Source organism: Myotis yumanensis, unplaced genomic scaffold (genome assembly GCF_028538775.1).
Source record: "Myotis yumanensis isolate MYYU_CA2020_CCGP unplaced genomic scaffold, mMyoYum1.0.hap1 SCAF_2, whole genome shotgun sequence".
Taxonomy (NCBI): Eukaryota; Metazoa; Chordata; class Mammalia; order Chiroptera; family Vespertilionidae; genus Myotis; species Myotis yumanensis.
In genome coordinates this window covers 157,264,517-157,289,365 of record NW_027223753.1, presented here as the reverse complement: position 1 = coordinate 157,289,365, position 24,849 = coordinate 157,264,517, and the positions used below count along the sequence as shown (strand labels likewise).

General features: G+C 46.6%; 1 protein-coding gene and 1 pseudogene across 3 annotated transcripts; both read left to right on the top strand.

The window, feature by feature from the left end:
- The first annotated feature begins 3,230 nt into the window (after window positions 1-3,230).
- POPDC2 (popeye domain cAMP effector 2) lies at window positions 3,231-23,849 on the top strand. 3 transcript variants are annotated; one of them, XM_070406259.1, is made up of 4 exons: window positions 3,231-4,149; window positions 12,246-12,354; window positions 17,270-17,678; window positions 23,401-23,577. In XM_070406259.1, exons 1-4 carry the CDS (start codon window positions 3,659-3,661, stop codon window positions 23,484-23,486), a joined length of 1,095 nt encoding a protein of 364 aa, XP_070262360.1. In that variant the 5' UTR covers window positions 3,231-3,658; the 3' UTR covers window positions 23,487-23,577. The 3 variants fall into 3 exon arrangements, with proteins under 3 accessions (XP_070262360.1, XP_070262359.1, XP_070262361.1); XM_070406258.1 differs by lacking the exon at window positions 23,401-23,577 and having other exon boundaries at window positions 17,270-17,816; XM_070406260.1 differs by lacking the exon at window positions 17,270-17,678 and having other exon boundaries at window positions 3,233-4,149; window positions 23,401-23,849.
- LOC139002169 (acylphosphatase-1 pseudogene) lies at window positions 10,336-10,658 on the top strand (annotated as a pseudogene).
- Window positions 23,850-24,849: the final 1,000 nt, after the last annotated feature.

The window sequence follows — 24,849 nt, the reverse complement described above, 5'->3', positions numbered from 1 at the left end:
TCACCTCAAGGGTCTCACTAGATTTCTTGAGGGTCTCACTAAATTTATCGGCCGTTTCTAGAAAATTGTTGAAAAACCTTATAAGTGTGGTTTTGAACTCTATATCCTGTAGTTTGCTTTCCTCCATTTCTGTCATTTGTGACCTGTTTTTTTGTCTCCACATTTTTTATGCTTCCCTGTGTTGATAGAGTGGCTTTCTGTGTTAGGTGTCTTATAGGGCCCAGTGGCTCAGTCTCCCCAATTACTTGAGGTGGACACTCTTGGTGCACCCCTTTGTGGGCATTGTGCTCAGTCTTGTTGTAGTTAAGCCTTCTGTCCGCAGACCGACGCTCTATCCACTGAGCCAAACCAGTCAGGGCTATTGTAGTTAAGCCTCGATTGTTGTAGGTATCACTGGGAGGAATCGACCTCCAGGCCAATTGGTTGTGAGAATCAGCTGTGTCTACGGTGGGAGAACTGTGTTGAAGACACCCTTCTGGGGCAAGACTTGCTTCAGTGGGGCTTTGGTGCTCACTGAGTCTGCCCCCTGAGTGTGTCCCTTATGGATCTGAGGAGTTGTAACTGGATGGTCCCACTCTGACCACTGGGTACACTGGCTCTTGGATCTCTAAGGAGGTGCTAATTCAGCCTCTGCCTGAGGCTACCCAGTAGGAGCTATGGAGAGTTCCTCTTCTTTGTTTGGGGTTTGGAGGTGTCCAGATGAGGCCCAGCTGTGAAGCAATGCAAGCTGCTGTGGGGCCTTGGACCTTCTTTTGGAAGTTCTGGGTCTCTCTAATCCAGCTGCAATTTGTTAGGTAATTTTCAGCTTGCAAAGGGCCAGGCCTTTCATATGCAAATGCCTCTGCACAAAGCTTGGGTGGGGCGGAGTCTCAGGGAATCAACAGGGCGGAGCAGCCAAAACCAGTTTGGCTCAGTGGATAGAGCGTCGGCCTGTGGACTGAAAGGTCCCAGGTTCGATTCCGGTCAAGGGCATGTACCTGGGTTGCAGGCACATCCCCAGTGAGAGATGTGCAGGAGGCGGCTGATCGATGTTTCTCTCTCATCGATGTTTCTGGCTTTCTATCTCTCTTCCTTCCTCTCTGTAAAAAAATCAATAAAATATATTTAAAAAAAAAAAAAAAACAGGGCGGAGCAAGCAACTATGGCTGCTTCCCAGTCCTACCCTAAGAGGCCCCTCGTCTCAGTGTCCCAGTAATCGCTGCAAGTGTCTCTGAGAGAAAGCCGCCCTTGAGTTCTGCCCGATGCCAGACAGTCCAGTTTCTTCCCATATGAGTCTGGGTCCCCAGAGACTCACCGGGAACTGGAGTTCAGAGCAGTCAGGAGCTTGAGACTCCCCCCTAATTGAAAAAGTCAACCATGTCCTCAGTTTCCAGCCCTCTCCACATGCACCACGTCCTCAGCTGCCAGCCCTTTCGGCGTGCGCCTCTGTACCTCTGCTCTTTACTTCCACACTGCACCTCCTCTGAGTCTCAGTGTGCTTTTCTCTTTCTTTCTAGTTGTAGAATTTCCACTCAGCCAGCCTTCCTGTGGTTCTGGATGATGTCCTTTTTGTCTTTTAGTTGTATTTTTGAAGTGGTTGTGTGAGGCAGCAATTTCCGGTGTTTACCTATGCCGCCATCTTGGTTTCTCCCCCATGACTATTTTGTAACTACCAATTTGTACTTCTCAATCCCTTCTCCTTTTTCATCCACTCCCCATCCCCTTTCCCTCTGGCAACCATCAGTCTGTTCTCTGTATCAATGAATCTGTTTCTATTTTGTTTATTTGTTTAGATTGTTCTTAGATTCCACATATAAGTGAAATCATATGGTATTTGTTTTTCCCTATCTGCCATATTTAACTTAGCATAATACTCTCTAGGTCCACCCATGCTGTTGCAAATGGTTAAGATTTCGTTCTTTCTTATGGCCAAGAAACATTCCATTATATATATGTACCATAGTTTTTTTATTCACTTGTCTATTGATGAATCACCCTTGCTTTTGAGGTATCTTTCCCTTGATAGAGTGACAGCTCTTGAGAATCTTTGGTGCTCTAAGTGCTTGGCTCATAGTAAGTACTGATGTTGAGTTGAAAACCTCTACTCCTCAGCATATTTGCCAATTTCTAATTCCTCACTAATTATGGCTATGTTATTAGCAGTATAATAAAAATCCATGTGGATTGAGCACTTGAATAGTTCTGGAAGATACTGGGTCCTCCGGTCCCCAGCCCATACCTCAGGGGCAATAGGATTAATGGAGGTAAAGGTTAACCAGAAGCAAGGGGGGAAGAAAATCAAGGAGTCATTTGGAAGCCAGAGGAATATTTCTTAGTATAATGTTTAAATACTCCAGATTTATTTCTTGCTGACTCAAAGTAGACCCCAGGTTCATCCAGAAGTTCCTTGGGCATTATCAGACTTCTTGGGGTGAGTGTGGAGTTGGGAGTCATGGATCTAGTCCTGCATTTTCACTTACTGTACAAACTATGAGACACAGCAGTGTGATAGACTTAGGTTCAAATCCTGGTTCTGCCACTTACATTCTACTTGTGGGAACTTGTTACCTCTCTGAGCCTCAGTTTCTCTCAGAGCTAGGAGGAGCATAATATTTTTTGGGTTGTTGTAATGACGAAATAACATTTGTGTAAAGTACATAATCTAGGTCTGGCACGCCGCAGGTATTTAACAGGTGATAGTTATTATCTTTGCAAATGCCGGGGTGGGTAGGGTGAGGGTGTGAACAGGGTACTACTATTGCATTACCTATAACTGATTCCCCTATAACACAGGGCAAAGTCAGTGTAGAACTCAACCTGTCAAATAAATGCCTAGAGATATTTACAATGTGACTTAATAAAGGCCTTCGAGGGGTTTTCCAGTTCTCACGGTTAGGATTTTTTTTCTGGTAATAGTCCCATACTTTCCTTCTTTCATGTGTCCTCCTACCTCAGGAGAGCCCCTGGCCCTCAGCACAGGGAGCCCTGGACAGTGTCCTGCCTGAGTTGTTGTGGTGAATTCTGTGCTCACTTTTCCTGTGTTCCCCTGCCTGCCTCTTGCCCTGAGATCTTATCTTGTCCTCTGGGGAGTTATGTTAAGTGCTCTGCCAGCCTGCCTGTGTGCCTGGCCTGTCTTTTCTCACTGGCAGTACCTCTTGTATTCCAATTCCAAACATGGTATCCATCTGGGGTCACCCTTTCTTCCGGTGCCAAGAGAGACACATTCCAAATGGAACACAAGTGCGCCTCCTGTGCTGGCCGCTGCTCACTCTGTTTGGGGAAAACAGAGAGCCGGCTGTGGTCCCTTTATCATCGCTCACTGCGGAAGTGTTCAGGCCAACAGTCCTGTCCTTTGCTCAGGACAATTTAGGTTTTCTGCTCAGAGCCAAATGTGAAGACCGGCCTAAGGAATCTGGAGCCAAAGAAGCTGGCCAGACCTCTGCCCTAGGGCCAGCGCCTGGCTGAGGGAGAGGATAAAGAGGTTCAAACTTCTCCATAAAGTGTGCTATGTCCTGCCAGTCATTCCCAAAGCTACCAGAAGCTTTGCTCCTAGGACAAGTGGAGTTGGTGGTGAGAAGCCAGAGGTGAGAAGACACATAGGAGGACAGACTACTCCATTTTCAGAATTTCCTATGTGGGAGAATCCTAGAGCCCGACGAGACTTTGAGACGCCCTGAAGATGAGCGCCAACAGCAGCACGCTGGGCCAGCGTCTCTGGCAGGGGCCGGTGTGCGCTGGCTGGAAGCAGGATATGGAAGGGGCTCTCTACCACCTGGCTAACTGCGTCTTGCTCCTGGGCTTCATGGGGGGCAGTGGGGTATACGGATGCTTCTATCTCTTTGGCTTCCTGGGCACCGGCTACGGGTGCTACGTGCTGTGGGGCTGGTTCAATGCCTGCGGCCTGGACATTGTCATCTGGAACTTCCTGCTGGCAATGGCCTGCCTGCTCCAGCTGGCACACCTGGTCTACCGCCTGCGCAAGGACACCCTCCCTGAGGAGTTCGATCTCCTCTACAAGACGCTGTGTGTGCCCCTGCAGGTGCCCATGCAGGCGTACAAGGAGATTGTTCGCTGCTGTGAGGAGCAGGTCTTGACTCTGGCCACTGAGCAGACGTATGCTGTGGAGGGCGAGACGCCCATCAACCGCCTGTCCCTGCTGCTCTCTGGCCGGTAAGCTACCCTGTCACTGCCCACACTTCTTGTTTCCCAGTAAATCTTTTTCCACTTCGTGTCCCCTTCCATTAAGGGAAGGATGTGACACGTCAAACAAACCAAAATAGATTTTTCTAAGCATGGGTTTGCTTCCTCTTTCTTAACATTTTCCCAGAGAAAACTAGATCATGAGGTATCTTCTTGGTTGGCAGGAAAGATTGTGTGCGCACTTGCTGCTGGGAGGTGTCGGGTGAGTGCTTCTTGAGCCTGGGTCTGAAATGACCACACACACACACACACACACACACACGCACACAGGTGTGTTATGCCTAAGCTGCAGCAATATCTCTGTAAGTTTTGGAAAACTGAATATTTCAATAAGATTAATTTGTTCTTCCCATGTCCATTCAACATTTGCCAAGTGCCAACTATGTGCAGGGACCAGTCCCCAAACAGAGGGTTTTCCTATAGACCCTGTTCCCTGCCAGGGCATCAAGGATATTGGGGATACCCTGAATAGACTCTGGAAAAGCCAGTCCATACACACCCAGGTACAGAGAGGGGGTACCCCTTGCCCACTTATCCATTCCCAGTAGTTCTAGTGAGTTTCTTACAGGCCAGGAAGCTGACTTGTAAACTGAAGACCAGACAGTGAGGAGAGAGTCGGATGCCCACACAGGTTTCATTGAGGATTTGGTGGAGACACGTGGCTGACTCCATTTAAGAAGGCTAACAATCAGACATGAGCAGAAATGGTTTTAGTTAGTGTCAGTGTATGCCCATTCAGCTGCATGGGGTACTGGCCATTGGCCGGTGGCTTCTGAACAAATACACGGGGGTCTGTGCTGCACTTTTGATAGGCAACTGTGGAGTCTTTGAAATATTGCCTTCGTGGGACTTGATGTGGGGCTGAGCAGCAAACCTGGTGCTCTGGGGCTGGCTCTGTGGAAAGCCACTAAAGTATTTCAAAAGGCTTTGTCTTCAATTTCCTCCCTAGCTTCCTTGAGACCAAGAGAATGTGGTAGAAAAATAAGATAATAATCAGAAGGCTCTATCCCAAGGGAAGAGGGGGAATGAAACCAGATAAGACTGCCAATCACACAGTGGAAAAATAGAGTTTGATGATAATGGTACTACAACTACTAGTAACAATAATATCTATTAATGTTTAGAATTGGCAGTGATATATATAAATGTGTTTGGACTCAGAGGTCCTGGGTTGAAAGAGCTCTGTGGGGAGAAATTTTATGAGTGAACTAAAGTATAAACAAAGGCAATTATTTGTAAACAAATACCTGCTTAAATATGAATACATTATGACTGTTGCCAAAATGTTTGCCACCTACTGTCCCATGCTTAAAATAAAGACAGTTTTTTAGGAAATGTGCTCATTCATGAGATCCATGTTTTTTGCCTGCTCCTCGTGGCTCCTCTCTGTTCAAAGGAGGGAGTTGAGATTGGGGGAGAAATGCCCACTCCCCATGTATGGTGCTCACTTATGGAAACATATTATGATTGTTGTATGGTTCAAGGATCTTTACTATGATGGATGGACCATGAACTTGTATGAGACCACTTCCCTGTGAAGGGGTGATAAGGGCTTGCTCCCTCAGCATGGCTTTTCCTAGTTTACTTAGCATCAAAAACCCACGTCAGAAATGAGAATATTTTGATTTTTATTTCTTGCTTTTCAAGGTTTGGAGTTAGAGTTTTGTATTGTTATCTTTCAATGTCACCCCATCTCAGTTTCGCTCAGTTGGAGCTGGGGGAGGAGGCTTCTAGTCTATGAGCAGGCTCAGGTTTCCAGAGAAAATTCCACACCTTTTTCTGGTCATGGTGAGGACCAACACCTCCAAGTAGCAGGCTGAACCTCATCTGGAAACCATTACTGAAACCTCAGATATCCTTTTTGTTTTATTTTAATAAAGGCAAGGAGTTCCTTTCAAGACTCAGCAAGTGAATTCCTCAAAGTGCATCACCCTGTAGAGCCATGGGAGAGTCTCTCTCATGTAGTAGTCAAAGCACAAGTCCCAACATGCACAGCCTTCTGAGCAGGCAACTAACTGTCTAAGCCAGTGGTCGGCAAACTGCGGCTCGGGAGCCACATGTGGCTCTTTGGCCCCTTGAGTGTGGCTCTTCTACAAAATACTACATGTGGGCGCGCACGTACAGTGCGATTGAAACTTCGTGGCTCATGCGCAGAAGTCGGTATTTTGTGGAAGAGCCACATTCAAGGGGCCAAAGAGCCGCAAGTGGCTCGCGAGCCACAGTTTGCCAACCACTGGTCTGAGCTATTCACATAGGAGGACATTACCTGTCTGTCCAGGAGATCAAATGATAGAGGATACAGTAGCCCATGCCGGCTTTGCTTAGTGGTTAGAGTGTCGGCCCATGGACTGGAGGGTCACAGGTTTGATTCCAGTCAAGGGCACATACTTCAGTTGCAGGCTCCATCCCTGGCCTCAATAGGGGCACTTTAGAAGGCAACCAATCAATGTGTCTCTCTCACATAGATGTTTCTCTCTGTGTGTCTCTCCCCCTCCCTTCCACTCTCTCTAAAAATCAATGGGGAGTAAAAAGTATCCTTGGGTGAGGATTAACAAAATAAAAGAGGAGACAGTATACCCATTTCAATGGCTTCAGGGAGTCACGCAGATTCATGAGATGTTGCTCACAGTCTGAAGTGGTGCTCCCTGGTGGCTTGCATGTGTGGCGAGGCTCCTTGCTTCAGGAGACGGGGGAAGGATCTGATGTAGGCTTCAGGAGCCTCGTTCTCTCCTGTTGTCTTTCTTCCTTTATTTGAGAAGCTTTTCCTTGAGATTTTGGTCCCCTTTTATGGTGACACAAGTGAGTTCATTTGTTCCATCATTCCTTCTTCCCTCCCTCTATTCCAGTGGTTCTCAACCTTCCTAATGCAGTTCCTCATGTTGTGGTGACCCCCAATTTCATTGTTACAAATTGAACATAATTAAAGCATAGTGATTAATCACAAAAACAATATGTAATTATATATGTGTTTTTCGATGGTCTTAGGCGACCCCGGTGAAAGGGTCATTCGACCCCCAAAGGGGTCGAGACCCACAGGTTGAGAACCACTGCTCTATTCCATCCTTCCACAATCCTCTCCCTCCCCTACCCCTCCCCCGCCCAAAAAACGATTTAAGAGTGCTAGGACCTAGGGATCCAGTGTTAAAATATGAAAAATGTTGTCCTTGTGCTCATGGAGCTTACAGTCTATCAAGAAAGTCAATAATTAATACTCAGCATAATGGTGAATTGTATACATAAAATGTCCAAGGAGAAATGCAAAATGCAATCAGAGTGTGTAACTGGCAGATCTAACTTTTCTGGGGAAGTCCAGCAAGACTTCCTGGGAGAAGGTGTGTTTAAGCTGAGACCTGAGAAGAAGGTGGGGATTAGGAAGAAGTCCATCTCTAGAGGGAACCGAATACGTGAAGACATATTCTATTCCAATAGCACAACACTGACGTGCAGCCAGTTATTTATATGCCTGTGATTTTCACTAAATCATGAAATCCTTAGAGGCAAGGAGCAGATCGTACCCACCTCTCATTTCCAGAAGTGTGTTTCGTCACTAAAGCTCCAGAAATGATGGAACAGTAGCTTCTTCCAAATTGACAGGGTGTACCTTAGAGATCTTTTTTGTTTGTTTGTTTTGTTTTGTTCTTTTGGTAAGGGTTTTTGTTTTGTTTAACACATCTGAAAAGAATGCATATACAAAGAACTAAGATATGAGAAGCATTGGTTCAACACTCATGAATCTACAAGAATGAGGACTCGGGGACAGTGGAGAAGATTACCTAAACATTTTTAAATATTGAAAACTGAAACCAAAAGAAATTGATAAAATCCCTGTTAACACTTACGCAGTGTCTTCAGAAGGCGCTCTAGTGGTTTTTATTAACTAGAGAGCTTTGATTGACTGCTCTTGGGTTCCTCATGCAAAACAGAAATAAGGGATTCCCCTAGTTGGTCCCCATGTTCTTAAATATTCTCTCCTTCCCCACTCCACCCTCGCTTCTTAACAAAGCAGGTCTCCATCCTCATAACTTGAAAGAGGATGTGAATTACCCTGGCCAGGTGACTCAATTAGTTGAAGCATCGTCCCACACACCAAAAGGTTGTGGGTACAATCCTTGGTTGGGGCGTGTACTGGAGGCAACTGATTAATGTTTCTCTTTCACATCGATCTTTCTCTTTCTCTCCCTCCCTTCCTCTCTCTCTCTCTCAAATTAATAAACATATCCTCAGGTAAGGATAAAACATTTTTAAAAAGAAAGAGAGAGGATGTGAATCATTCCACAGACATCTCTCTCCTAGCACCACCCCTCATACATACCAGATCTTCAGCTGTGTTTAGGATCATTATATCATACACTATTAAGCTGCACATCTATGCTAGGCAACCTAATAAGACAATGACTGACGGGGGGAAATGGTTTTTATGTACTCAATCTATTTGGTATATTTCAAAAGGTACAATACTTTTCATTTATCAGCAAAAGAAGTTAGAAATTAACTTTCAAAAATCATCAAATGGCTAACAAATTTCCTTGAAAGTCACAGTCACATATATAGTGCATTCTGGGAAAGAGAAGGGGCAAGACAGGCTCCGCCCACTCCTGAGTTTCCTCAAATACTGGACCTACTCAAGGGTGGAGAGAAGAGGTGACTTTCAAGGAGCATGTTATTCAGTGAGGCATTTACTGTACTCCTTCCTCAGAGCACCAGGTGGGGAACATGTTTTCTAAACTAGATGTAAGAAGTGGAATATGGAATCACTCCATGCTCCCCCTGCTTAAGGACTGTCCAAAGGATAATGAAGTTTTAAAAATGACTAAATAAAACAACTCCGTCCCCCAAAAAGAAAAACAAAACAAAACTCCCAGATTACTCTCCAGAGTGGAACCAGGGAGCAGCTTCAACAACCCGAAGTGGTCTGTTCCACTTCGTCACAGGCATGCCTTGCTTTTAAACAACAACATTGTTTTGAAACAAAACAAAAACTAGCACTGACCACTTTTCTGACAATGCACAAGTACTCAAAACTAACTGGTACTGAGGGTGGGGAAGGGCCCCGCCTATGGGCCTTGTCTCATGCGAGGGCATGTGGGCGGGTGCAGGGCATTCGTCCTTATCGCAGAAATGAACTTTTCATTTGTAATTCTTGGTTTGATTTAAACATTTGCTTTTAGTATGATGCTAACAGCAGCTGTGCAGAAAGGGTGCTGGAGAGCTATTCATAGTAGCACACACTTCAGTTCTAGAGGCTCTAGGGCACTCATAATACTGTCACCAGCCAGCTTTTGGGCAGTCTCTGGGGTGATAGGCTTTTAAAAAAAAATTGTTGACAGTATTACAGATGTCTCCCATTTTCTCCCCTTTTGCCCCCCCCCCCCCCCGCCTCCACTCAACCCTTGCCCCACCCCAGAACTTCCCATACTGTTTGTTGTCTGTGTCCATGGGTTATGCATATATGCATATATATGTTCTTTGGTTAATCTCTTTCTGTCCTCCCACCTCACCCCCACTGAGATCTGTTATTCTGTCCTGTGCACACATACCTCTGGACATATTTTGTTTGTCAGTTTATTTTGTTCATGAGATTCCACATGTAAGTGAGATCATGTGATACTTGTCTTTCTCTAACTGGCTTATTTCACTTAGCATAATAGTCTCCAGATCCATCCATGCGGTCTCAAAGGGTAAGAGCTCCTTTTTTACAGCCTCATAGTATTCCATGGTAGAAATGTACCGCAGCTTTTTTGTCCACTTGTCTACTGATGGGCATTTGGGCAGTTTCCAGATCCTAGCTATTGTAAATTGTGCTGCTATGAGCATAAGGTGTATATATTCTTTCTGATTGGTGTTTCAGGATTCTTAGGATAGATTCCTGGAAGTGGGATTGCTGGGTCAAACAGCAATTCCACTTTTAATTTTTTGAGGAACCGCCATACTATTTTCTACAGTGGCTGCACCAGTCTGCATTCCCACCAGTGATGTACTGGGGTTCCCTTTTCTCCACATCCTCTCCAACATTTGTTTGTTGATTTATTGATGGCAGCCAGCCTGGCAGGTGTCTGTTTGTCCTTGGGAAATGGCAAGTTTCTCAATAGTAGAGGGATCCGCGATTGGGGGAGCCGTTGGCGTGGTGGTTGGTGGTCGCCGGTGCTGGCCCGGCCTCCAGCCAGGAAGGCCAGGAGTGTTTGAGCATGAACATGGCAGAAGGGGACACCCTGATATCGGTGGATTATGAGGTTTTGGGAAAGGTGCAAGGGGTGTTTTTCCGCAAGTACACTCAGGCTGAGAGTAAAAGGCTGGGATTGGTAGGCTGGGTCCAGAATACAGTGCAAGGACAATTGCAAGGTCCCATCTCCAAAGTGCGTCATATGCAGGAATGGCTTGAGACAAAAGGAAGTCCCAAATCGCACATCAACGGAGCAAACTTCAACAATGAGAAAGTCAGCTTAAAGTTGGATTACTCAGATTTCAAAATTGTAAAATAATGCCCTGAATTCAAATTTTCCAAGAGAAACTCAGAGGTTTTGCTTTTCTTGTTAATAGAGATAGAATTATTCTGAGTAATATTAGAATTTGTCAGTGAGTTATTTTAGTTTCAGACACCTGAATGTTACTGTATATAATATGTATGATGGAAGGAATGATTACAACTGTACACAATTCTCATAAAAACACATCAGAACAAAGAAAATAGTAGAGGAGTCATTTCTGAGATCAGTTTGGCTCTCAGCAGCAAGAAAGGAGTCTTTGGACAGTGGTGAGTCATCTCAGGCACCCACTGTCCTTTCCATTTTCAAATGAGGATGGAGAGACCACTGAAAAACTAATCTGTTTCTAATCTGAAACACATCTGTTTGTGGATAACTCTGCGTTTGTAATTGTTGGGGTCCAACCCCAGCAGGTCCAGGGGTTCCCAAAGGTGTGGACGGAGTTGGTGAAGACTATCTACCCTCTTGCTACGGTGGAGTCCTATCTGTCCTGAGAGTGGGACTTACATAGGGGTGTGGGGGGCTTACCTAAGGGTCCTTGTTTGGGCGCCATCTGTTGGGGTCCATCCCCAGCAGGTCCAGGGGTTCCCAAATGTGTGGATGGATTTGGCAAAGAAGGAATGACACCGGGGCAGCGTTCAGTCGATCATCATAGCCAGGTTCTCTCTGTATTGTCCTGTTACATCTGTATTTATACCAGTTGATTTTAATCTTATCCATTCTATTCCAAAGGTTAGGGCGTTTCTTATCTCCATTCCAAGATTACTCTATTGTTCTATGAAGCTACAAGGAAGTAACTGAAGGAGATTATCCTAAGTAAAGATTAGGTAGCTTAATCGTGGTTGTTCGTAGTTAAAGTGATTAACTACCAACCTGGCACTTAGTTAAGGGGTTTTACTGATTCCCTTCCTTAGTCCTAAACAACCTTTCTCGGAGAGGTGACCTTGGTTAAAACACATAGCGCTAAGAAGGGGAGCAAACATGTTAAGAACAGTATGCCATATACACCAGGTCCCTTGAAACATAAGCTGTGCAGATGTTTCTTCCCTGCAGCGACTGTGTCAAGCAGTAAGGGTGGACTGGCTTCTGGCATGTAATCTGTCACAATCCTCTTGCCCTGCGGTATCAAAAAGTCCAAGATGACTCTCCATCGATCTTAACTATGATTGCACAGGTGTCAGAAACAGTCAGTAGACACTCAAATGGAAATTTGTTGTGTAGGTAACCAGGAGATGTGTTTTACCAATGGCACCATCGCCCACAATAGTGCACTTAATCGTCTGCATTGCTGAACAGTTTTCCATCCACTTTAAATAAAAAGACCCAATGATGACCTACCTCAGCTTCTCCCTAGAGATCTTCTTATTGCTCCCTTTGCCTGATAGAGACACCTCCTTTCTTGGTATAACTCACTTTAGAAGAAAGGTTGAAGCTAAAACTGTGTGTTTTCTGGGGGGAAGAGGAAAAACTCATACTAGATTCTAATCATTTTCCAGTTTTTAATGTGTCATCTAGACTTTGAAGAGGGTTTGTTTTGGGAGCCATTCCCGTTTTCCCACACAGTGTCTTCTCTCCCTTTGCCAGGGTTCGTGTGAGCCAGGACGGGCAGTTTCTGCACTACATCTTTCCTTACCAGTTCATGGACTCTCCTGAGTGGGAATCACTGCCGCCCTCCGAGGAGGGGGTGTTCCAGGTAATAGGGAGCCCCAGGGCAGTACCGCCCCGCTCATCCCACTGTAACCCAGCAATTACCACCACCACCACCACCACCCCATCTCTCCCCTCTGACATCTGTCCTTGGAAGCACCGCCAATGTGATGTGAGGGGTGGAGCACTCTCCTCTTGTGGGAAGAGTACCCGGGCTCCTGGAAGAGGTCGGGGGAGAGGGGCGGGATAGGGAGATACTGACCCCCGATAGGTGGGCCATGTCACTCTTGTGCCTAAATCCTTCCAGAAGGCTCCAGTGGCCACAATATCAGAACCCACACTTCTTAGAGAGTAACTTAAGACCTTTAGAGGTATCAGCCCCTCCCCCTCACCCAGCCATACTGAACTAACCACAGCCACTATTTAGCCATGGACATGCCTTGGCCCCTACTGTCCCTTCTCCCTGAAATGCATGTCCCCACGCAGATGAGGCTGTGGCATCTCACTTCCTGTGAAGCCATCCAGCTTGACCTCACCAGCTTCCATCCCCACAGCCTGCTGTTCCTGTCCGTGTGCCTTCTGTTCCTTCTCTTGAGGCTGCCTGGTGCACATAGCATTCTCTGTCCTAAGGGTCTGCTTTCCCTTCTGTCTTCTGCACAGTGAACTCTTTGAGGTAGAAATCTGGGCTTCTCCTCTCTCTATCTCCAGGCTCTAAAGGACAGTAGGTGTTTAATAAACGTTGGCTGAACTGGCTTGGCAGTGGGCAGTTGGTGTCTCCGAGGACTGCCCGGGGCATTCACATACACACTCCAAGGTGGGGACCTGGCCACTTGCCCTCTCCTCTCTTCCCTGCCAATCCTCAGACTTCAGTTACCTTATTTGAGTTCTCGTTACTGAATGGCTAATGTGTGGCAGGCACTACATATTATATTGCTTTATTGATTCTCACAACAACCCTCTGGGCTGGATGTTATTATTACCCCTGTTTTACAGAAGAGGAAACTAAGGCTCAAAACATCAAGTAATTTGACAAAGGTAATCTAGAAAGTAGCAAAGCCAAGCTGCCTGGCTCTACTATTTCTCTCTCTCTCTTTTTTAAATGGGACGGTCACCAGGAGAGTCAAGTTTCTCTCTCTCTCTCTCTCTCTCTCTCTCTCTCTCTCTCTCTCTCCTGTTACAGGGACTCCTCTGACCAGACAGTTTGCCAGGACTAGTTTCCATGTGTCTCCTACCACTTCTATCAGGGAGTCTCTTAGGCTGGCATCTGAGCCAACCCCATAATAAACACATGCCAGTCAGTGCCACCTGGCTGGGCCTGCTTCCGTCCCACCCTGAGGACAGAGCCTGAGAAGCAAACCTGATACCACTGCCAGGACCACCAGCCTTAGATCCCCTCTGGTCACTTCCTTCCCCACCACACACACACACACACACACTCCAACCAGCCGAGCATTCTCCCTTGAGAACTCCCCCAGGGTCATAGCACCTCTAGGAGGGCTGAGTGAGGTCCTGAGCCAGCAGAACTAGGCTCTGTCTCTGACAGTGACACTGAGGAACAGGTGGTGGATAAGCTGAGTGTCCTCCCCTAAGTTATGCTTGAAAAGAAGGGCTATAGCCCCAGATGACCTTGCAGTCTGGAATGTAGGTACCATCATATTCTCCCCATTTATATTTTAAGCGTGCACCTCATTGGGGAGAAATGAGATGCACACATTTGCTGTGTGAAGTCCCACTTCCTCTTTGCAAATGTCAAGTGTTGTCCCGAATTACAGTTTATTTTGTCCTTTTGCTATTACATAGGCTTTATTGAGTAAGGCAATCCACAGTGACTGGATGAATCATAATTCTTATCGTGCTTGCCACAAGTGAATCAACATTTCATCACACCTGTCAGTTTTACTGGGCCCAGGGCCTCTTTGAATATGTTATCTCATTTAATTCATTTAACCAAACTCTGAGGTGAGAATTAAATAAACGGTCTGTCCAACTTACAGACATAGTTAATAAGCAGGTTTCCTGAAGACGTTTGGGGAAGGATTCTACACAGGACATGAGAAAGTGGTATATAAGATGGGTAGTCTTCACCTGCTGCATTCACTCACTTCAGTGATATGTATCCTCATCATATACCAGGCAGTGCGAAAGGTGCTTAGAATATATCAGTGAACACAACAGATGAAGGTCCCTGCCTTCATGCAATTTATATTTTAGTAGGGGAGAAAAGAATAAGCCATAGACATAATGAATAAGTAAATTATGTAATATGTTAAAAACTCATAACTGCTGTGTTAAAAAATATAGTGTAAGGAAGACATAGTTGCAATTTTAAGTAAGGTCATGGAAATCTTTGTTGAGCAGGTGATATCTAAGCAACGACCTGAAGAAGTGTGAGCTCTGTTTATATCTGGGAGGAGAGCGTATCAGCGAGAGGGAAGAGCCAGAGCCGAGGCCAGTGGTGGGAGGGGCTGGCATGTCGGAGTTACAGAAAGGAGGCCAGTGCTGCTGGGACAGAGAGAGGGAGGGGAGAAGATAGCAGGAGAGGAAGTCAGAGAGGTGATGAGGAGCCACATCATGTAGATCCAGAGCGTATATTTCCTAGATAGAGCCAAACGGATTTCCTACCATTGGAAGCAGTGTGTGAGAGAAAGAGGATTAAGGAAAACTCCAAGGCTTTTGGCCTGAGCAGCTGGAAGGAGGAAGCTGCAATCACCTGAGCTAAGGGAAGCTGTAGTTAGAGTTGGTTCAGGGGGAAGAGAGGAAGTTCAATTTGGGATATATTAGATTTGCATCACCTGTGCACATTTAAATAGAGATGCTGCACAGGCAGTTGTATATTTATTTGAGTCTAGAATTAAGGAATGAGGCCTGAGGTGAGACATAAATTTGGAAGTTGTTGGCATACACATGATATTTAAAACTGTTGGGTTGGATGAGATCACCAAGTGAGTGAGTTTAGACAGAGAAGGGGTTCAAGAACCAAGACCTGGGACAGTCTAGTGTTTAGACGTTGGATAGAAATAGAGGACGCAGCAAAAGAAGCTGAAAGGAGCAATCAGGAGATTGTACCAGGTGAGTATGGCATCCTGGGAACCAAGTGAAGAACGTGTATCAGAGAGCGGGGAGCAGTCAACAGGGCTGAACACCATGAAAACTGACCACTGCTACTTAGAGTTCATTGGTGACCTTACTGGGAACAGTGTTTGTAGACTGCGAGGAGCAACCCCTTACTGGTTTAACAGAGAGTAAGAGAAGAGTTGGAGTCAGCAAATATAGACAATTTTTTTTTATGAAGTTTTGCTGAAAAGGAAAACAAATTAGTGGAGTGATAGCTCACCAAAGAAGTGAGGTGAGGAAAAAGAATTTTCATTTTTAAAATTTTGATTTATGTTAAGATGGAGGAAGTAACAGCATGTTCGAAGAATGCCTACAGTCCTTGTGTTAGGCTCTAAGCACCTTGTTTGCATACGGATTAGCTCCTACTAACGCCCACTTCATTATCAGCGCTCTGATTTCTTGTTTGGGAATTGTTAGTAAGCACATCTAAGGTACAGACCATGGCAGAGAGGGACCGCTACTTGCTGAATGGATTGTGAGTACCTACTACTTTCCAAATTCTTTCTCATGAAGCAGCATGCTCAGCGAGATTAAGTAATTTGTCTGATGTCACAGAGCTAGAAAAGGGGTAAGGCTGAAACTTTAAGCCAGCTTCTGGCCACGGTGAGGTGATTTAAGGCCCTATCTTCAGTGCTGATGATTCGGAGGGAATGAGTAGAGAAAATGGAAGAGGGTACTGCATGGAGGAAGGGGGAGGAGACTGGGATAATGGGAGCTCTGGTAGGCAAGGCAGGAACTATGAGGATTGTATAAAATCTCTAAGAAAGAATGTAGAGTCAACCCTACCTTTAATTAGATAATCCACATTCAGAACTTAACTCAATGCCTGGCAATTGATTTTAGCTGCTATCATCATAATTATTTCCACTGTCTCCATTCACAAATTTTCATCATGAACTCTGCCAGCCTTCTCACTGTTCAAGTATTTTGGCCATTTAGGACTGTTAAAAATTGTGTGATTCTATACTCTTATCCTTCACTATCCTAAGCATGTTTCCATTTTAACCCTAGTTTTACCACTCATCATTATTTCAACAAGAACTTGTCACGCACCTACTGCATGTTGGGCACACAAGATTTACCCTGAAAGTGTGATTTAGCTTTGCACCATGGACACATAATGAATACTCAGAAATTCCTAGACAACTAAATCAATGGAGAGTAGGGTGCTCTTCCACTGTGCTCTGAAGATTTCCTCATCTGTGTGCCCTTTTTCTGACTTTAGTCATCAGATCTGTCTGGTTACATGTAGTGGCCAAGTCCAGAGCAATTTCCTGGACCTGAATCCCAGGCTAATGTTCTGTCCACTTGCTGCAGATTGGCATTCCTAATACCCAGGGAAGCTCATCTCTAAAATGCTTTCCAACTCCTCTTGCTTCCCTATTCCAATATAGTACCCTTCTTTATTCTTAAACCAAGCTATCATCACCATGCTGACCTCTCTTCAGAGCACTAGGAGGCCTCTTCTCTATCTTGAAGTCACAACAGACCCGGACCCTTCTGTAGCCATTAGGGGTATCAGCCATGGGGCCATAGACTATGAGATATGACCACTGAGGCTCCCCGAGGTGAGGGCCCAGTAAATGAATGGCTGATCCCAGGGTTCCTGAAAAGGATACGCCACCCGCCCCCTCCTCCTCACCCGCCCTCCCCTCCACATACCAGTGCACACAATTAAAAGACATTTGCTGAGCCTCCTCCAGGCAAGGCCATGGTGGGGAGAGGTGCTCCCACAGGTTCCTCAATAAAAGTGCAATCGTTTGCCCAGTAACTGTATGTTTCTCTCTGCTAAACATGGACACATTTTCTAGTTTAAACCTCCACTCTGTGCTCCTTATCCATCTCAGGTCACGCTGACCGCTGAGACCCCATGTAGCTACATTTCCTGGCCCCGGAAAAGTCTTCACCTTCTTCTGGCCAAAGAGCGATACATCTCCCGCCTCTTCTCAGTCCTGCTGGGCTATGACATCTCAGAAAAGCTCTACGCTCTCAATGAGAAGCTCTTTGCTAAGTTTGGGCTGTGCTTCGACATCCGTCTCCCCAGCCTCTACCACGTCCTGGGCTCTGCTGCTTCAGATGCGGGGCCAGAGTCCGAGAAGGAGGATGAGGAAGTTCACGAGCCAGCCCCAGCCCCTCCTCAGGCCATGCCCACACCTGTCCAGCACATGCCCCCTTGCTCTCCCCCTCCCACTGCCACCCACCCTCCAGCACAGCCTTCCCGGGCTAGGATGTCCCGGCCCGACAGCGACGGCCTGGGTGAGGACTCCACCAGTCTGGTGCTGGAGGATTTTGAGGAGGTGTCAGGATCAGAGTCGTTCATGGATTATAGGAGTGATGGGGAGTACATGAGGTGAGGGGAGAGCTAACTTGGGCACAGCCACCGGCCCAGGATCCTATGTAAGTACTCAGATGGCAGCTGCCACACCTCCCTGCCAACAGGTGGCCTTAACCCAGCTTGTGGAGGCCTGGCTTTTCCTCAAGCCTGTCCTCTCAGAGGACTCCCAGGAAGGGGTGTTAACCCAGCCTTGCAGACAGCAACTCATTGCGGGCGCATGCAAGGCATGAGGGGAATTTCTAACTCGTTCTTTATTCAATGTGATTGCATTTTGGAAAGTGGGCTGGCTGGTTGGCATTTTGAGCAAGCAGACAGGTTGCTAAATTTTTTGCAAGACTGTGCTAATCAATAATGGGGATTTTATTTGGGGCATGTATTGTGTGTGTGTGTGTGTGTGTGTGTGTGTGTGTGTGTGTGTCATGCACTTTAGAGGGGAGAAAAAACTGGCATGGTTCTAATTCCCGTTGGTTCTTCCTGGCATAGAGTCTGCTCTGGAAAACAGTCATTGTTTAGCCTGGATTGTGCATTTTCTGTTCAAATCATCTATTTCGAAGAGGCTTGGGATCCAGGCTAATAACCCCGGGAGGAAAACGTACCTGCCTCGCTCTCCTCTCCCCCGGGGGAAAGTGCACCGGCTGCTGAGACTGGGCACTGGGTGCCGCTCTGACTGAGCGTGGCTGCCATCGGATGTATATAGGAAGCCTGGTCCCCCCCCCCCCCGCCCCCCCGCAAACCACACCAGTGTGGGGTGGAGTGGGCACGGGTCTGGGAGCGCGGATGGTACATGCAGGATTTCCTTCATAGAGCAGAGAGGCCTACAAGAAAGGCTGTGCTGAGCAGTTCTGGGAAACTGCTTTCATGTTCCCTTTGCTGCTCTCACAGTGCCGTGACATTTTCCTCTGGGACTCCACACAACCGCAGTGGAGAGCTGGCTTTTCCTGAGGAAAATACCACAGCTTTCTACTTGGAAGGTATTTCCAAGTAAGGAGGGCAGCCCCAAGAGACCCCTGGTTCTTTGGGAAACACTGACAAAATTCCCGAGGAACCAGCCCAGGGAGGAAGGTTTCCAGGTACGCGAGGTGGGTGAGTAAATGTTTGTATATTTTGAAAAACAAGTTATATATACATAACTGATGAAGGAGGCGAGAGAGGTGTGTTTAGAGGTTAAATGTTTGGTTGTATAGGTTTGGAATGTATCATCTCCTGTGGTGCCCTGTCCCCAGAGCCCCGTGGAGCTAACTCTGGGGTAATCCCAAGGATCTATCTAGCACCCAAGGTCACTTGTCGACCACACCATTGGCCTTGTCCACTCTCATTGCCCTCTTCCCATTGTGCTGACAGTCACCTCCCTGCTCATCCACGCCCCTCTCCAGGCATAAGGATTATGTCCTGTGGATCCCCCTCTTTCTCCAACTCACCTGCCCCCTGAAACACGCTCTGAACTCCCAGCAGCTCTCTGTTCTCATGCTCTTCCAGGTTTCCTTCTCTTTTCCTGGCTCTGTCTGTTCTCTGATGTCTTCCCTCCTTCTGAATTCTGCTCAGTCCTGGTTGTCTCAGTTTGCTGCTCTTACTAAGAGAAACTTCCTTTCCTTCTTCTTCTCAGTTTTCCCTCTTCATATTTGTCCTTTACATCTTCTCCATTTTATTGTTCATGTATTTATCTTTCTATGACCTTCTTTTCCTCCATGTTCCTGCCTTGCTCTATCCATCCTTCCTCCTAAACCACCCTGTAACCCCAACTTCAGTGTTGTTGTTGTTAATCCTCACCTGAGGATATTTTTCCATTGATTTTTAGAGAGGATGGAAGAGTGGGGGAGAAACAGAGCGAGAGAAACATCAATGTGAGAGAGACACATCGATTGGTTGCCTCTCACACGTGCCCCCTTGCTCTCCCTCTCCAGCTGCCACCCACCCTCCAGCACAGCCTTCCCAGGCCAGGATGTCCCGGCCGGACAGGGACAGCCTGGGTGAGGACTCCACCAGCCTGGTGCTGGAGGATTTTGAGGAGGTAGGGAGCAAGCCTACAACTCAGATACATGCCCTTAACCGGAATCGAACCCGGGACTCTTCAGTTTGAGGACTGATGCTCTATCCACTGAGCCAACCCGGCCAAGGCCCACTGTCGTTTTTTATCCTGACTCTTTCAAGATCAGCACTTCTCCCTCTGCCTGTAAAGAAAACCACTTAAGCACTGGCCGGTGTGGTGTAATGGTTGGGCATCATCCCGTGCACCGAAAGGCTGCCAGCTCAATTCCCAGTCAGGTCATAAGCCTGGGATCCCAGGTAGGGGGAATGCCGGAGCAACCAACAGATGTTTGTTCTTACATCAATGTCTCTCTCCCTCTGAAAAAAGAAAGCAAGGAAGAAATAAAGGAAGAAAGAGAGAGGGAAATAGAGAGAGAGAGAGACCCTTAAGGGAAGGTGTGAAAACACCTAACTACTTTTTTTTATGAGAGAAGGCAAAGAGTGAGTTGCTCAGAAGAGGAGAGGGGAAGCCAGTCAGCAGGATAATAGACACAAGCCTGAGACACAGGAGTGTCTTTTAGCAAGAACTCTGCTATCTTTCGCTATAATTTCTCTTATGTCTTAAGACGGTCTTCATCCCTGCTGGGTGGTGGGTCCTGCTTGATTCAGAGTTCCCTCCATTCTGGAGCTGTGAGGAGCCTGTCACCTACCCTGTGTGACGGTGCAGATGTTCCACGTGAAAGGTCACAGCTCCATCTCCTAGGTCCTCCCCCCCTAATACTCTGCTGTGAAATGCCTCCTTCCTAATGCAGCCATTTCTGAAGCTCAAGATGAGAAAATTGCCACTATAACCCACTCTCTAAAGTACTGGTATTTGCAGTATAAAGAGAGTAGGTTTTTCAATGTTGTTTAAGCAATAGAGAGAAAGGAAAAGTCATACTGTTTCCTTCCAAACCACAGCGTCTTCAGAACAACTTGAAAACATGATCGAATTGGCCAAATCTCAGACCCCTTTCAGTGTAGCCCGTGATAATGGGATAGTTTAAACTGGAGACCCCCTTTTGGAATTGTGTTTTGGATGTTTGGTTTCATTTATTTGCCATTAAACTCCTTCAAGAGTGACTGCTGTAGTGAATAAGCACAGTCTCTGTGACTGGTAGCCGTTGGCTGTTTCCTTTTAAAGCAGGACACGATGCACCAGCTCTTCCCTGGCTCTTCGGTTACCAAAACTGTAAGCTCGTTGCTATTCACCCCGGCACAGCCCTTCCGTAAGAGGCAGGAGGCTGGTTGCATTCTGCATGGTTGAGAGGGACACAGCTTCGCCGCACTGACACCGTGCTGGTCCCCCACACCTGTCCAAGTGTTTACAGCTGAATACAGAGCTTCCACTGCAGCTCTTTTTGAAGGGAGTACATTTTTTAGGCTTGAGGTGCCCAGAATTGAACACAAACGGGTGCTACTTCTTTTAACAGGCAAAACAGTGCTGCTGGGTAGTGTATCTACGAAGGGTCTTACAGCAGGCCCCTTGTTATTCCCTGCCATCACTAGAACTTTCCCATCTAATTCCACGGACACTCTCACAGTGTTCCGTTTGGTGTCTTGACTATAGGAGATACTCAATGAATACATCCATGAAGTGGTCAGTTAAGTCAAATAATGAGTCTGTTATCATTAATTCATTAAATCTCTCTGAACTTTGGCTGATTTTGTGTTTAAGTTGTTCTCAAAACTTTGTGGTTAGAAAGTAAAAACTATATATTGTCTCCTTTCTCTATCTTATTTAAATAAATAAACAAACGAGAAAGAGATTACAATATGGAGATTGTATATTGGGAAAGAGTGGTCAGGGAAAGAGCCCAAGACAGCATAGCAAGGGCCAAAGAACCAATTCAACAAACGTTTACTGAGGATCTAGTATGCAGGGGTAACTAGTAATCTAAGAGATAACTAACACTTACTAATAGGTAGACAGGTAGCCTCTGTCTACCTTACCAGGTTGCTGTGTGCGAGGAGTAATTGAGGTAAAATATATAAAGGCAGTTTGTAAGTTGGAAAGCACTAGTTTAATGTATAAGGTATTTTTATGTGTGTAGAATTATCTGGCAAGCTTTCTTTCTGTCTCTCTCTCTTGCTCTCTGTCAGACTTACATGACTTTCCCCTTTTATTTCCTACAGTCTGGCTTTTCAGGGAAGGTGGCAATTAGCAGAATCCCCTGACAACAAAAGGTGCAGCAAAAACATGGAAGCCCAAAGAAAACACACACTAGCTCTCAGCCCCTGAATAACTAAGTGATGGCCAGACATCATCTGTTTTCCTTATTTGCTCGGGAGGAGGCAGACCACCACCACACTGCAGTGGCTGCAAGGTGTTTTGGTAGCTGTCAGTGTTGTTAAACAGCACTTTTCTCCCAGAACCTGTAAAGACTCCTGGGCAGAAAACTTGCCTTTGAAGGTGACATGACAGGTGATGGCCCGGGATCTCAGGTTCTGGGTCTGTAGGAGGTAGGGTCACTCTACCTGCCGAAGCTCTGTGTCCAGTCAGAGCAGCAGTTCCCTCCCTGTCCTCTGGGTCCCAGCAGCCTGCAGCCGGTGCTCATTCCCAGGTTCTTCTTCCACTTATGTCTTACAGGCCTTCCGCCTACCCCTCTCTCAGTGAAAATAAGACAGAGGTCTTACAAAACTCCCCATTTTTCTCGACAGCATTTTTAAAAGCTCATTCGCTAGTGTTAGGAAGTAGAGTTCTAGAACTTCTTCATAGGAGGCAACAGAAGTTGATCTCTTGGTCTCTTCGCTTATAAATTGAGAGGATCAAACTATATAACTTCAAACCTGACTCACCCTAATATTCTTTCTAGAATGAAATTATTCAAAGATACAACTGCCCTTATATGGTAGGCATTGGCTGCTGCCGGGGCTCCACACGGGCACCACCTTGCCGGGTCTGACCCACGGATGAACAGATTACTCCGCCATAGTTTCCTGTGAAAGATGGCCCAGCTGATAGCAGCCAGGCAGCCTTAATTGCCTGCCTCCTTAGGCTTTTATTGGTATTTTTATCTTTATATACAATCAGCAGGCTGAGTAATCTTGGGAGAGGACACACGTGTTTGCATTATCTGAATGACTATCTGAATGACGGATGAACAGATTACTCCGCCACAGTTTCGTGTGAAAGAGAGGGTTAAGAGATGGCCCGGCTGATAGCAGCCAGGCAGCCTCAATCGCCTGCCTCCTTAGGCTTTTGTTGGTATTTTTATCTTTATATACAATCAGCAGGGTGAGTAATCTTGGGAGGACACACGTGTTTGCATTATCCTCTAGGCAAGGGCATCCAGGGCTTAAGCACAGGATTCCAGTAAACACCCGGGGGTCTCATATGCACAGACTTGTTTGGAAAGGTCAAGGAATAATCAGGGGCGCCGCCTTCGACACTCCCCTAAGTCTCCCCTAAGTCGGAATTCCGATAAACAGGGCAGGCGGCCTTCCACACACTTCCCTTTTCTCAGAATGTCCTCCTCACAACTTTCCAACCAAGTCTCATGTGCTCCCCAACAGGGTACAGTTAAAACATTGGGAATTTTTAGAGGTAAAAAAAAAAAAAGGTAAAAGAACCCTGTGAAGTTAGGCAAGCTATCGGGAGCCATAGTGCTGAAATCCTTCCTCTTTTTCTTTCCACAGCTTCTAGAATTCCACTCCAGAGCTACTCTCAAGTTATATCCACGGGACAGGCCCCCTTGGCTCCGATCCACACTCCTGAACTTTAAGGGTCCCTGGACCATGCTTTTCTCTGGCCATGTTCGTCTTCACAGGGCTGCGTGCACACCTTTTCCTCGTCCCTGGAAGGCTCACAGGCAAGATGCCAGCACAACAGCTACACCAGGGCCCTGGGTGTCCATTTCACCTCCACCAGCTCTCCTGCCAGCAGAAGGCATCTTTGAGGGCAAAAGGCACAGGGTCCATCCTTTACTAAACGGCAGAACCTTGGCCTCTCGGGGGCTCATCTGCAAAGTGGGGACTATAAACCCAGCTCACAGGGTTGTTGTGAGGATCCCGAGTTGACTTAGACAAAGCACCCAGGACATGGCATGGCACCTAGGAAGCACTCAATAAATCACTCAGCTCCTTTCCCTGTGTTGTTTCTTTTAATTTTCTGAAAAGCTCACTGTGATGTTTGTTTGTTTTTTAATTAAAATTCAATGTGCAGAAGTAGAAATTTTAAAACTTAGTTTTCCCTTAAGATTTTAAGTTCAATTTACAAATCTATTGTTCTATTTCTGACCCTAGTATTAAACAATAGTTTTTAAGAGGGATTTTTACAAATTCAGTTGTTTCCTTAAACATTTTAAAGTGGAGAATCGAAGATGGTGGCATAGGTAAACACCGGAGACTGCCGCCGTGGACAACCACTTCAAAAATACAACTAAAAGTCGGAGCGGACATCAATCAGAACCACGGGAAGGCTGGCTGAGGAGAGTCTCTTCAACTAGAAGCAAAAACAACAGCATTCCGACGCTCAGTGGAGGCGCAGTGTGGAAAATTTACAGGTACGGCGGTGGGGTGGTGAGGGTGCGCGCGCAAAGCGGGCTGGCCGCTGAGGGCGTGATTGTCATTTTCAATCAGGAGCGAATCTCAGACTCTGGGCTACAGATCCGGGCGAGTCTCTAGGGACCCAGACTCAAACGGGAGAAGCGGGACTGTCTGGCTACGGCTCCTCCGAGGTTTGCAGCGATTGCTGGGACAGAGAGGCAGAGCCCCTGGGGACGGACTGAGAGCGGCCATAGCTGCTCCCTCCCCCCCCCCCCCCCCCGCCCTGTTGAGCCCGCCCCGCCCAAACCCCGAGCACAACCATTTGCCGACCGCCTCAGGCAAGGGCTGGACTAGCACCTCCCCTGAGGACTGAAGTTTTCCCACAGCTGATTTCCACCGCCAGTCGGCCTGATGGTCAAATCCCTCTAGTGTTAACTACAACAATTAAGGCTTCGCTAGAACAAGACTGCGCACAGAGACCACAAGGGGGTGCACCAAGAAAGCATAAAAGATGCGGAGACAAAAAAACATGACAGAAATGGAGGATATGGAGCTAAGAATCGCAATTTTGAGGGCTTGCCATAAATTCGTGCAGAGCCT

Bases quoted from the DNA above. Each gene is read 5' to 3' on its own strand.
- POPDC2 (XM_070406258.1), top strand. From the start codon at position 3,659: ATGAGCGCCAACAGCAGCACGCTGGGCCAGCGTCTCTGGCAGGGGCCG. The intron at 4,150-12,245 runs GTAAGCTACCCT...TCCCTTTGCCAG, and splicing joins TCCCTGCTGCTCTCTGGCCG to GGTTCGTGTGAGCCAGGACG. The intron at 12,355-17,269 runs GTAATAGGGAGC...TATCCATCTCAG, and splicing joins CCGAGGAGGGGGTGTTCCAG to GTCACGCTGACCGCTGAGAC.